Genomic DNA, 14,509 nt, shown 5'->3' with positions numbered 1-14,509 from the left:
AGTAATATAATTAGATATTAAAGGAAAATAAGTCAGGCGTGTATACTATGACAGATTCACCCATGGTTCCTAAAATTTTAAATAACATTAATTGAGTCATTATTACTTGCTAAGTAATGTGGTTATTTTCTGTAAATACAAAGATGAAGAAAACATCACATTTGCCTTTAAGTTGTTCACAGTCTCAGAGAATACAGAGGTGTACAACTAATGATGATTTTATATATATATTTATATAGTCTATGTGCCGAGCACTTTTCTAAGCACTGGGGATACAGCAGTGATTAAAAAGGACGAAATCTCTGCCCTGGTGCACTTACATTTTGATAGGGAATACAAACATTAAAATTAGATTAAAAAGTAAATTAAAGATTATTGGAGGGAAGATATTCACATGATTTCAAAATATCATCCTATAGATAACATTAACTACAGAGAGCAAAATACATTTTTACAGTGGAAGGATCCTGGAAGTCACTACCTTAATCAGGTAATTCACACCATAGTGTGGACTTGTTTAAGCAGATGACAAACTTTCTTCCTTTAGTCTGATTAAGGTAGTACAAGGGTTCCGTTTTTCTCCACATCCTCATTAACTTCATCTTTTTTTTTTTTTATCACAGCCATTCTAATAAGAGTTAGGTGATACCTCATTGTGGGTTTGATTTACATTCCCTTGATGATGAGTGATGTCGAGCACATTTGCATATACCTGTTGGCCATGTATGTGTCTTCTTTTTTAAAAAAATTATTTTATTGATTTTTTTACGTGGAGGAAGGGAGAAGGATAGAGAGTTAGAAACATCGATGCGAGAGAAACATCGATCAGTTGCCTCCTGCACACCCTGTACTGGGGATGTGCCTGCAATCAAGGTACATGTCCTTGACTGGAATCGAACCTGGGACCCTTCAGTCCGCAGGCTGACGCTCTATCCACTGAGCCAAACTGGTCAGGGCAATGTGTCTTCTTTTGAGACATGTCTATTCAGGTCCTCAGTCCATTTTTGAATTAGATTATTTGTGTTGTGTTTTGCTAGTGAGTATATGAATTCCTGACATATTTTGGATATATTTGCAGATGTTTCTCTCATTCTATAGGTTATGTTTTCACTCTGATGATTATTTCCTTTGCTGTGCAGAAGCTTTTTAGTTTTATACAATTCCACTTGCCTGTTTGTTTTTGCCTTTGTTGGCCTAGACCAGCGGTTCTCAACCTGTGGGTCACGACTCCTTTGGCGGTCGAACGACCCTTTCACAGGAGTCACCTAAGACCATCCTGCATATCAGATATTTACATTACGATTCATAACAGTAGCAACATTACAGTTATGAAGTAGCAATGAAAATAATTTTATGATTGGGTCACAACATGAGGTACTGTATTTAAAGGGCCAGAAGGTTGAGAACCACTGGCCCTAGAGACTAATGTCAAGAAGCTCTTTTCCCATTTTTTTTTTCTTCTAGTAGTTTTACTGTTTGACATCCTATTTTTAAGCCTTTAATACATTTTTAGTTGATTTTTGTAATAATGCAAGATTTTGTGTATGGTGTGAGATAATGGTCCAATTTCAGTCTTCTGAATGTAACTATCCAACACCATTTTTTGAAGACTGCCCTTTCCTCACTATGTATCTTGGCGCTCTTGTTGAAGATCAGTTGGAATAGATGCATGGATTTATTTCTGGAATCTCTATTCTGTTCCATTGGTCAAGATGTCTGTTTTTATGCCATTATCATACTGTTTTGATTACCACAGTTTTGAAATATATTTTGAAGTCAGTTTATTCATCTTGCTCAAAGTTGCTTTAGCCGTTCAGGGTGTTAGGTGGTGCAATATGAATCTTAGGATTGTTTTCTTCTATTTATGTAGAGATTGACATTGAATCTGTAGATCACTTTGGGTAATAGGGACATTTTAACAATATATATTTTTTAATCCTCACTAGAGGATATTTTTTTCATTGGTTTTTAGAGAGAGTGGAAGGGAGGGAGGAAGTGAGGAAGAAAGAGAGAGAGAGAAACATCGATGTGAGAGACACATTGATTGGTTGCCTGCAGCCAACCAGGGATGGGAATAAACAGAACAGGGGTACATGCTCTTGACTAGGAATCAAACCCGAGACCCTTTTTGGTCTGTGGGCTGATGTTCTAACTACTGAGAAACCAGCCAGGATTATTTTAACAATATTAATTCTTGCATCCATGTACACAGGATATCTTTCCATCTATCTGTATCTTAAAATTTTCTTCATCTGTGTTTCATAATACTCAGTGATCAGTCTTTTACCACTTTCGTTAAATTTATTCCTAAGTATGTTATTTTTTATTGATATTGTGAATTCAGTTATTAATTCCTTTACGGTTATTTTGTGTGTGTTTTGTAGATAGAAAAAAATGTGGCAGATTTTTGTATGTTGATGTTGTGACCTAAAGTTTTAATGAATTCATTTATTAGTTTTAACAGTGTATTTTTTGTTGTCTTTAGAGTTTTCTATATATATGAACATGTTATCTTTAAATAGAGTATTACTTTTTCCTTCTAATTTCGATGTTTGTTTTTTTCCTTGCCTAATTGCTCTGCCAAGGACTTCTAGTACTGTGCTGAATAGAAGTGATGAGAATGGGTACCCTTGACTTATACTGAATTGATTATGATTTTTACTGTGAGCTTTTTATAGATGGCCTTGTGTTTACATAAGTTCCTTGTATAACTGTTTTGTTGAGATATTTTATTATGAATAGATAATGAATTTTGTCAAAGGCTTTTTCTGCATCTATTGAGATGAACATGATTATTTGTCATTCTGTTAATGTGATAAATACCACATCGTTTGATTTGCTATGTTGGACTATCTTTGTAGCACAGGGATAAGTTGCACTTGTCATGGTGTACTATCCTTTTAATATGCTGTTGAATTCAGTTTGTTAGAATTTTATTGAAAAATTTTGCATGTATGTTCATCATAGATATTGGTCAAAATTTTTTTGTCTTGTGGTATCTTTGTCTGGCTTTGGTATCAGAGTTTCAAAATATTTTTGAGCCACACCAGCCAGGGCTGCAGCTCCTTAATTGTACTCTCTAGCTCCTCTAGGGCTATATTTTCAGTTGTAGGTAGTAGTTAAAGTGTGTGTGTGTGTGTGTGTGTGTGCGTGCGTGCGTGCGTGCGTGTGTGTGTGTGTGTGTGTGTGTGTGTGTGTGTGTGTGTAAGTGCTGGGACCTCCTAGTCTTGCTATCACTCCCATGAATTCTTTACATTTCTCACAAATAAGCCCTTGCTGTCTGTGTTCTGAGCTTCAAATTGTTACTTTTTTCTTTCAATTTCAGAGAGAGGAAGGGAGAGGGAGAGAGGGATAGAAACATCAATGATGAGAGAGAATCATTGATCAGCTGCCTCCTGCACGCCCCCGACGGGATGGAGTCTGACCGGGAATGGAACCATGATCTCCTGGTTCATAGGTCAGCACTCAACCACTGAGCCATGCTGGGCTGGGCCAGATAGTTTCTCCAGTTTGTCATTTGTGTTTTGATTTTTGTTTAATTTTTGCTATTAATTATTTATTTTTAATGACTTTTAGGCTTTGTAATGGTTAGAAAGGCTTTTACCACTACAAAGTTGTAAAGGGATTTACCCAGATTTTCTTTTATTACTTCCTATGTACTAAAATTTTACATTTCATCTCTGATGACTTGAAGTTTATTTTTGTAGCAGAGTATGAGATATGAATCTAAGTCTGTATTTTTCTAGATTCTTATCCAGTTGTCTTAACATTGTTTAGATTCTCCCTATTTGAGATGTTAGGCAGTTTTTATTTTGGATTTCTTTGTTGCTTTGATGTAGCAAAGTGAATAAAAATTAAGTACAACAAAATGTCAATGAGTTCCAAGAAGAATGTTTTCAGTAAAAATAAGGGAATGGATTTCATGCCTCAGATTGGATGATATTAGTGATGTAGTAAAAAAATCCTTTGTCTTGCTTCAACAACAACACAAAAGTAGGACGTGGTTAAAAACTCCAGGGAAAATAGATTACTGTATAATTAAGGCATAAAGCATATTAAAATTTGGGATGGTTTTGAGCAGATGATGGAATATAAGAAGAGAGAAGGTAGTTAGGTCCTGACACTAGTAAAATTATCCTTCATGTAGCATGTTGAATCTGTATATAGAGAAGGAAATGTAGTATTAGCCCCTTATTGGGTTCTGCATTAAACAATGTTTATATTGATTGCCATAACATAAACACTGTAGGCTTATCTTTTGTATAATTAACCTTTAAATAAAGCATGGAAAACTGAATTATGGCTACAGAATAAAACTTAAATGTTACCAACCTTGTTGATTAAAAAGTGTGGTAAAGTGAAGTTGAATCCAATATACAGAAATATTTTTTGAAGTTGATGGAACAAGAAATACAGGATTAAGTCTCCTGTTTACAATTATCAGCTTGTTCAAGGTAGTGTGCAAAAAAATTTATTTCATAGGAAATATGAAGTAATTATTGTATTTTTTTAAATTAATAAATATGAGCAGGATTTAAGAAAATAAGCACTCATACATGGCTAATTGAGGTTTAACTTGGTTAACTACTCTGGAGGACTATGTAAAATTGTTAAAAGTCTATAAAAATAAACAAAACTTAGGGATTCAGCTCCTTGGAATTTATCCTGCTAAAATGAATAACTATACAGTTCTTGGTTCAAGCATGTTTATTTCAGAATAGTTTCATAAAGCTGTAAACTAGATAAACTAGACAAAAATGAGAGTGATGTGATAAACTATGATATAAATGTGGAATACTATGTAGCCATTAAAAAGTTATGTTGTAGGCTCACTTGTCACAAAAGGTGTTTGTTATATATTAGGTAAAAATAGGGTACAAAGTAGCACATATATTATTATTCCTCTCCCTTCTCTCTCTCTTTTAAAGTATAAATGCATAACAAGTATGTTAGAATAAAAATATCAATGATTGCAATTTCTGGGTTGTGAGATGATTTGTTTAAAACAAGTTTATCCTCTTCCTATTCCTAATCTATTTTTATCAAATTTTCCTATTCCCAATCGATTTTTATCAAATTTTCTTCAATGAAGAGCTAATAATAAATGACAAGCTCACCTAGACTGCTCTTGCTATTCCTCTTGCTTTATTTTTCTTTATAGTAGTTGTCACTCTCTTAACTTCTGTACTTCTTACTTATATTTTGTCTGTCTATCACCATCTCCACTGGACATAAAGCTTATTAAGTAAAGGAAGTTTGTTTTGTTCACTGCTGTATCCAAGAAAAGTGCCTGGCATATAGTAGGTGCTCCATAATATGTGCTGAATAAATAAATGAATGTATTGCTTTGCTAAAAGGAAGAAAGTTATGGTAAATAACATTTTGGGGGGAAAAAAGTCACTGGAAATAAATAGTGCATGGAAGGTAAATGGCACATTTCATAGCATTCAGTTTTATTATCAGGAGGAATTTGTAACTAGTTAATTTTTAAAAAAATTAATGAGATTTTCCACTTGTTTTCAAGGTTTCTAAATATTCTTTACAGAAGAAAGTGAGTGAAATGGTAAGGAAATTACAAAATATACACCCTCCCCCAGACAGATACATAATGTGCATTGTACTTTTATCAATATAAATTTGACTCAAAAAAAGGTTGAAATTGGATATTAATATCTTCTTTAAATGACTGAATTACAAAAATAACTTAATCTATTTCAAAAATTTATTTCCAGATTACATAGTGTTTACATATGATAAATAAGTTTAATACAGGTTCTGTAGTATTGGTAGAGGTTTTATATTAAAATAAAACAAAGAAATAAGAACAGGAAAACCTTTTAAACATATCTTTTCTAGGTGTTTATACAAACATAAAGTTATTAATTATAGCCTGAAAAATAACAATAACATGATATACCATTTGAATACAGCACTTGTGGTATGGTATCCATCCTTTATCATGCAACAAGTGTTTGTGTATTCCTCTTCTATAGCATATTAAAAGTCAATATTTTCACTTTTACAGCATAACATATTATGAAATACTTACTTTGATATTCCCTTTTTATCCCGGTTTGATTCGAAGGATTTACTTTTGTATTTTTGAATAAGCAAAATTCTCCTATATCAACTTAAATCTTCAGAGGGCTTCTTTGGTGGGTTTACCCTATTTCAGTCTTCCTTCTTTGGAGCAGACCATAGAGCAAGGAATATTAATTGATGAGTAAAGTTTATATATTATATATAAATGAGAAGTAAGAAATGAAAGGTTATCCTTCAGACATTAAATATAAAACAAAGTATTTTCTCCTTGAAATTGTTTTGGTGTGTTAGAAAATAAAAGAGCTATAGAAAGATTGCTAAGCTTGATTAAATAAAAGATGTGAAAATTGTGTCATTGTTCAACTGGAAAGAATAAAGATAATATTGTCAGACTGTTTTAAACTATTATTTTAATTAAAAAGCTGAAAAACTAGATTCCAGTTTAGCCTTAAGTACCATGACATTTGTACTGAAAGTCATCTTCAACGCTACAGTGGTTTTACACAAAATATAGTGAAATTGAATAATGTGCCCTCTGACCTGAGAGATAAGGCTACAAGTTAAAGAGTAAAAGCAACATAAAATGTGTTTTATTTATTCCACTTTAAAATTTCATCAAACAGATATTCATAATCTTAAAAAACCATGGAAACATGCAGTATACTTATGGTTGGCTTTGGCCACTTCTGAGCATTTTGTTACTATGAATTACAGCCTCTAAAGAATCTACTAAAATGATATTTGAGTTATAGTTATATTTTTTCTGACAGTTCAAAGCCTTCAATCACTTTGCATTAAAAAACTTTATATAGAGAGATGTACATTTAATATTTATGCCCATTATGGCAGAATATTGTATGTTTTGAGATAATTGATCTTAAAGTTAAATATAGTCTTTTTTCCCCCTGAAGATTCTTACACTCTTCTTTTTACATTATTTTTATATAATTCAGATGAGATATTTTTTAACAAGGATATTTTGCCACTTTTATTTATTTTTATAGATTTTTAAAATTGATTTTGGAGAGGAAAGGAGAGAGAGAGAGAAACATCGATGTGAGAGAGAAACATCGATCAGTTGCCTCCTATACACGCACTGGGATTGAACTGGCGACCTTTCAGTGCACTGGACAACTGGCTCAACCAACTGAGCCACATCAGTCAGGGTCAGATGATCTTTTCATTATTTAAAGTGCTATACAATATTCAGTACTTCAGTCCATCTTATTTCATTTAAATTAGTACATTTATATTATTTGACTCTATGGGCAAGACAGGAAAAGGAAGCAAGGTGGTCATAGTGTCAATGTTGGACTTTGGGAAGTAATTAATAAAGTCGTGTGCTGAAAGAAATAATTTGAAAAATAGCATTAAGAAACTTTCAAAGAAGTTTATGATCTTCTTTTGGTGAGCCCTTAACTACTACTAAGTTTCTGTCTTTTGTGGATTTAATAAGCTCGTTTTTGTGGAGTTTGTCTCTAAATTAACAGCGTTATGAATTGAGAGATGCATCTATTTCTAAAGGTACTCAAATCTTCTTTTGAACAAAGGATCACATTGATTATTACTAATAAAAAGAATGCAATAAAACATGATAAAAACAAACCAGAGAACATCTGAATAACTGTCATTGTGATTCGATCATTGAGGTGACTATGTTGAGTAGCTAATAGAGCTTAATGAATGAAGTAAACATTTATCCAACCATCTTTTAGTTATATTTTATTTATTTTTGTATATCCCTTTCCTCTAAAGAAAATACTTAGGAATTTATTTTTCTTTATTAAAATAAAGTTTCAATATTGAAGAATTTCACCCTGACCAGTTTTGTTCAGTGGTTAGAGCGTCATGGGTCACAGGTTCGATTCCAGGTCTAGGGCACATACCTTGGTTGCAGGTTCCCCAGCCTCCCTAGCCCTGCATGCAGGAGACAACCAATTGATATGTCTCTCTCACTCTCATGTCCATGTTTCTCTATATATATATATATCACCCTTTCCTCCCTCCCTCCATCTCTCTCTAGAAATCAATGGAAAAAATATCCATGGGTGAGGATCTTAAAAAACAATATTGAAGGTTTTTATATGATTTAGAATTACCACATATTTTCTTTCAGAGTCAAATATTTTTAGACTGAAGACTTGTCTGGAAATAATCTTCATAATTATAATGATTATGTATATCAGTACACACATACAAAATATAAATTTCGATTCTTTAAGTAATATACATATCTTATTTTTGTGACTAAGAAAGTATCCTACAGCCCTCTCATCAGAGGGTTTTCAGAGCAACAGCTCCTTCTCTCACCTCCGCATGTAACAATAAAGCTGTGTGTATGTGTAGAGAGAAACTGAAAAATAAGACAGATGGTTCTTTCATTACCAGGTTGCTTTGGGTTAATTGAGTTGGACATGTTATTTTTTTCAAGGAGACGGAGCTGGATCCTATGGATAACCAGCCATGAACTACAGTAATGTAATAGGTGCTGCTGGGTGTGCTGCTGGATTTTTTTGTTTTGTTTTTGGCAATTTCATCATTCTGTCACGTATTTTGGGGACGGTGCTTACAAGTGAAGGAGCAGCACAACCTTTGTCTTGGATAATTTCTAGTGGCACAACGATTGGGCAGACAGCCTCCTGAAGCTCCGGCACCCTTACCACATTCTTCATCTTAAGGAACAGAGGGCCTTTGGAAACGGATTCCTTAAAAGTCCAGGAGAGCCAGCCATGAGAGGCTACCTCATGGCTATATTCCTGAGTGCTGTCTTCCTCTATTATGTGCTGCATTGTATATTATGGGGAATAAATGTCTATTGTGAAGCTGTGGTGTTGAGCATCTTTGGGATATAACTTTCTTCATATAACTTTCTTCATATAACTTCATATAACTTTCTTCATATTTCATCTCCTTGAACTGATGGAGTGTTTCTTGGACTCAGAGATACTCGACCTTTCTAACCTAAAATGCTTGGATAAGAGATTGTTTGATAAATGTAGATACTACATATGTTTTCCTTTGTTTAAAAATATTTGATGAATGATGATATTTGTATATTTTAAAACAACTCTGAGTTAGAATGTCACATATAAAACTTAGAAGAGGTAAAAAAACAAAACACAAACAAAAAAAAAAGAAAGTATCTTACATATGCCATATTTTTAAAAAGTGAGTTTTATAATCCCATTGCTATATTGGGTTTATATTGAAGAAATTGAAAGGTAAGTTGCAAAATTAGAAATGAAGAATATATGAAGTTTTTGCTTTTTATCTTTTTCTCTAAGATTTACTTATGTGTTAGGTGTCCCATGGGAAATTAATTGTATTTTGAAAGGTTTTCAAATCAATCTTCATAAGGAAATGAGAAAAGGGAGAAATGAGCTGCTATACCATTTATTAGTAAATGTAGTTCTAAAAAGTTGCATGTAGAAGTCAAGACAGTCTCTTCAATAAATGGTGTTGGGAAAATTGGACAGATACATGCAAAAAAAGAAATGAAACTAGACCACCAACTTACACCATACTCAAAAATAAACTCAAAATGGATAAAGGACTTAAACATAAGACGGGAAACCATGAAAATCTTAGAGGAATCCACAGGCAGCGAAATCTTACACATTATGTCGTAGCAATATCTTCACCAATACAGCTCCTAGGGCAATGGAAACTAAAGAGAAAATAAACAAATGGACTACATCAAAATAAAAAGCTGCTGCACAGCAAAAGAAACCATCAACAAAACAAGAAAGCCCACTGCATGGGAGAACATATTTGTCAATGTTATCACCGATAAGGGTTTAATCTCCAACATTTACAGGGAACTCATACAACTTAACAAAAGGAAGATATACAATCCAATCAAAAAATGGGCAACGGACCTAAATAGGTACTTTTCGAAAGAGGACATACAGAAGGCCAAGAGACATATAAAAACATGCTCAAAGTCACTAATCATCTGAGAGATGCAAATCAAAACAATGAGATACCATCTCACACCTGTCAGAATGGCTATCAACAAATGACAAGTGATGGCGAGGATGTGGAGATAAAGGAACCCTCATGCACTGCTGGTGGGAATGCAGACTGGTGCAGCCACTGTGGAGAACTGTATGGAGTTTCCTCAGAAATCTGAAAATGGAACTCCCATTTGACTCAGTGATCCCACTTCTAGGAATATATTCCATGAATCTAGAAACACCAATCAGAAAGGATATATGCACCCCTGTGTATATAGCAGCACAACTTACAATAGCTAAGATTTGGAAACAGCCTAAGTATCCAACAGCAGATAAGTGGATTAAAAAACAGTGGTACATCTACACAATGAACTACTATGCTGCTGTAAAAAGGAAGGAACTCCTACCATTTGCAACAGCATGGATGGACCTGGAGAGCATTATGCTAAGCGAAATAAGTCAGAGAAAGATAAATATCACATGATCTCACTCATTTGTGGAATATAATCAACACCATAAACTTATGAACAAAAACAAATCCAGAGACAGAGAAGCATCAATCAGACCATCAAACCTCAGAGGGAAGGCAGGGAAGGGTTGGGGGGAGAGATCAATCAAAGGACTTGTATGCATGCATATAAGCATAACCAATGGACACAGGCACTAGGGGGGGTGAGCACACGATTGGGGGTAGGGAGGCAATGGGGAGATTAGGACACACGTAATGCCTTAATAAAAAGTTGTATGTAAATATTTTTAAATGATTCCTATTTTAAATGCCTTGAGGCTTTTAATTAATGTACGCACACACACACACATGCCCCTACTCATTAATTATGCATGTTCTAGCTTTTCTTTCTTTAATCTTGATTTTCATAGATTAAGTTTGTTTAAAATGAGGTACACATGTACTTGGAAAGCAATTAATCTTGGCATTATTTTCTTGTGGACAGATTCTTTGCATTTAGTAGTAAAATCATGTAAAAGAATAAATAGCTTGAACAAATTCTCAATAAAATAATTTTTATTATGGCATAATATGTGATATTAAAGTTGGAATAACAAATTTATTTGTATTTTTTAAAGTGTTCTTAGGTTTCTCAGGCAGGTGTTACCAATCTATTTTTTTGTTGTTATTTCCCAAGGAATTTACACTATTTTCTGACAGTCATGCAGTTAGTGGCAAACTTGACAACTGGCCTCTTCATCTCACTATCAAGACAGCCCATGAGATTCATGTATGAACAGTTCCATATAGGCCTGTATGGGCTAATAAGCTATAGGAGCTCATATGGTATTTAATGTGGCTATTGAATAGACCAGCGGTCGCCACTGGTGGTCCATGAGGTCCAAAAGGTTGGCGAATGCTGGTTTAAGGAAAACTTGGAGCAGCAGTCGCCAGCCCATGGTCCGCGGAGGTCTGAAAGGTTGGGGACCACTGGAATAGACTAATGTGTGAAAATAAGAATCATGTCATGCAAACAAATGAAACTGCATTTTAATTGAATTCAACTTTGGCCTCAAGGAAAGGATGTTGGAGTAGAGAATATCACAAATTATTGTGTGTATAAGAGCTCTGTATGTAGAGAATATCTATGAAATCACTTGATTTTTGCAGCATTTTTAGTTAATCGGGATTATTAACGTTTGTAGGCATTAACAGCCTATTTTATTCACCACTTTTTCACTGAAAGTTAAAGAAGTCTCCATCCATATGTAGGGGACAATATTCTCATAGAGGCTATGTATAAATTGATTTAAGTTGAAAAATTCCTTGCATTGGAAAAATGTCTTTAGACCGGTTTTTTAGTGGAATTGTCTGAGGTTTCTTCATATCTGCTGAAAGCAAATATAATTCTCTGGGTTAGAGAATTAAGTGGTATTTTAGAGGAATGAAATGTGGTTCATTGTTCAGTTATTGATAATAGTGACTACTCAGGTAGGCATAAGATCTCAGGAGGTAAGTACACTTGTCAGCTTGTTTGCTTTAATAACTGCTGCACAATTCACTCAAATGACTAAGTAGTAAATTTGAAAAGACCATGATGTGCATGAGAAACTTTCAACTGATCGTCATAATCATTATCATTGATATTATCACTTTTCTTAAAATCATTAAAAAGTGTCTTTGAAAAAGTTAAAATTATCAACAAATTTTCCAAGATAATTAGTCAGATACAACTTAAATTGTAATGTGTGTTCTCTTAATATTAGGGCTGTTCTTATTTCAAATAAAAATTAAAACTATAAAGATACTTTAACCAGTTAATGAATAATAATAAAATACTGTGATGTACTTATGTGACAGTCCTGTTCTCGGTGCCTTATATGTATTATTTTATCCTCACAGCAACCCCTTGAGGGAGATACTACAATGATCTTCATTTTAAAGGCAGGGTATATGAGTTTCCCAAGGTCATACAGCAACTGAATTACAGAAGTTCTATTTAAACATAGGTAGATTATCTTTTGACCACTCTATACTGCCTGTCCTTGCTTTTTAGCAGAGATAGCTCTAGTTAACTTATGCAAATGGAGACTTAGTGGAGGCCCTCACAATAAATCAGAAAGTGAAGAATGGGCTTGAGAATGAGCAGTGAGCAGGGTAATTCCCGAGTTTGTGAAGCAGGAGGTAGGAACCCAGAAGAGAAGTTTCACATCAGTCTGGATGGGATCGATCATCACTGAACTTCTTTAGTGTTATATTCTTTTTGCTCAAGATTTAAATTCCCAAAAGGTAGAAATCAATTGGTTTATTTTGGGTAATAAGGTAGGCCCTTCACTTGACTAAGGAAAAAGAGGAGCCCCAAATTTTAGCCCTACTAGATTGTAATGAGGAAAAATATATATATAAAAAAAATACTTGAAGTTGTGTTATTGTTGGGTAAGGGAGACAGGCTGCCAGGCAAATTTAACAAATTTCCACTGTTGGAACTCTATGGGGTTCATTCAGAAAATAATTACTGAGTGTCAGTCAATTGGCCTACACTGTTCTCTATCACTGCTCATTATAGAAGCTGAAGCATGTGGCAAAAATGAATGAAAGTTGTGATGCAGTGAAACCAGTCAATGATTCTGTTAATGCTAAGTCTAGATCATCACCTTTAAAAATGTTATTGATTCTATTAAAATAACATTTTTCTTTAAAATGTAAAGTCATATTTCAAAAGTATGGTAAAAACAAACTCCTTTAGCTAAAAGCATGAAGGCCCATACTGTGTGTAGAGTCCAATTTTTACCAGTTATATCTCTCAGCTTAAGTAGACTTTTTACTATACTATGTTGCCTCCCTGTCACTGATAAATATTATCCTCATCATTTTAATTTTTAATGCAATGAGAAGGGGCTATATTCATTAAAACTAATCTCAGAAAAAATGCCTGAATTTTGATCATACACATCATAATTATGCCAGCAAATTTAGAGAAAAACATTCTTTCCTAAATTATCAAAATATCCTTATCTAATAAAGACAGGATATGCAAATTGACCATCACTTCATGACAAAGATGGCGGCGCCCACAGCCCATAAGGAGGGAATATGCAAATTGATGGTGGTGGCCTGGCCAGGACACTTGCATCATCGCCATGGCAACGACGCAGGCATTCCACCCTGCCCCGGCTGCTCCAGGCCTCTGGGCAGTGCTCGAAGGCGGAAGGCAGCTCTTGGCCGGAGTGAAGGAGGAAAGACAGCTCTGGCTGAAGCGAAGGCAGTTCCGGCAGCCAGGGGAAGGAAGGCCTATTGTTGCATGAATCTTTGTGCATCAGGCCTCTAGTTGCTTTAATATTGCCCCCACTTTGCTTAGTAGACTGCACTAACTTTTCAATAAATAAAACCAGTTGATTTTAAAAATATATTTTTTATTGATGTCAGAGAGGAAGAGAGATAGAAATATCAGTGATGAGAAAGAATCATTGCTTGGCTGCCTCCTGCATGCCCCCTAACTGGGCATCAAGCCTGCAACCTGGCCATGTGCCCTTGACTGGGACTCTTCAGTCTGCAGACTGACACTCTTATCTACTGAGCCAAACCAGCTAGGGCAACCAGTTGATTTTTGAAAAAGGAAACTGTAAACAAGAGAAATATAATCATAAGTCACTGTTTTGTTATGGGGGAAAACATGCTTTAATTTTATATAGATTTAGAAATATCTGCTAATATTTCCTCCCTATGGTATACTCAATACTTTTTCATGGCACATTTATGTTAATGACAGGTGTTAAAAACAATAACTTTTTATATGTTTAATATATATGTCTGCATATTTGTATGTGTGTGTTATGTATGTATAACATTTAAAACAACTCTTCAAAATAGGAACAAAAACTCCAGTTACAGCTTCTGGCTAAAGAAGATCATCAGAAGCAACTGAATGAAATTGAGAAATACTATGCCACAATAACAGGGCAGTTTGGATTGGTAAAAGAGAGTCATGGAAAGTTAGAACAAAATGGTAGGTGCTGTCTTATTTAAACATATATTTAATAGGAAATGTTTAAATGGACTTATT

The 14,509-nt window shown here is 34.3% G+C and overlaps 1 protein-coding gene across 1 annotated transcript in view; it reads left to right on the top strand.

Annotated features, from left to right (window-relative positions):
• Nucleotides 1–14,509, top strand: part of CCDC73 (coiled-coil domain containing 73) — a 65,729-nt gene that overhangs the window by 24,219 nt on the left and 27,001 nt on the right. The window contains exons 6-7 of the mRNA XM_059709213.1: nucleotides 5,525–5,563; nucleotides 14,317–14,452. Coding sequence (XP_059565196.1) covers nucleotides 5,525–5,563; nucleotides 14,317–14,452 — 175 coding nt within the window. The remainder of the gene's footprint in view (nucleotides 1–5,524; nucleotides 5,564–14,316; nucleotides 14,453–14,509) is intronic.

The sequence above is a fragment of the Myotis daubentonii genome, chromosome 9, assembly GCF_963259705.1.
Source record: "Myotis daubentonii chromosome 9, mMyoDau2.1, whole genome shotgun sequence".
NCBI classification, from domain to species: domain Eukaryota; kingdom Metazoa; phylum Chordata; class Mammalia; order Chiroptera; family Vespertilionidae; genus Myotis; species Myotis daubentonii.
Note: the sequence above shows the minus strand (reverse complement) of the source record. Positions and strands in the feature narration are given on the sequence as shown.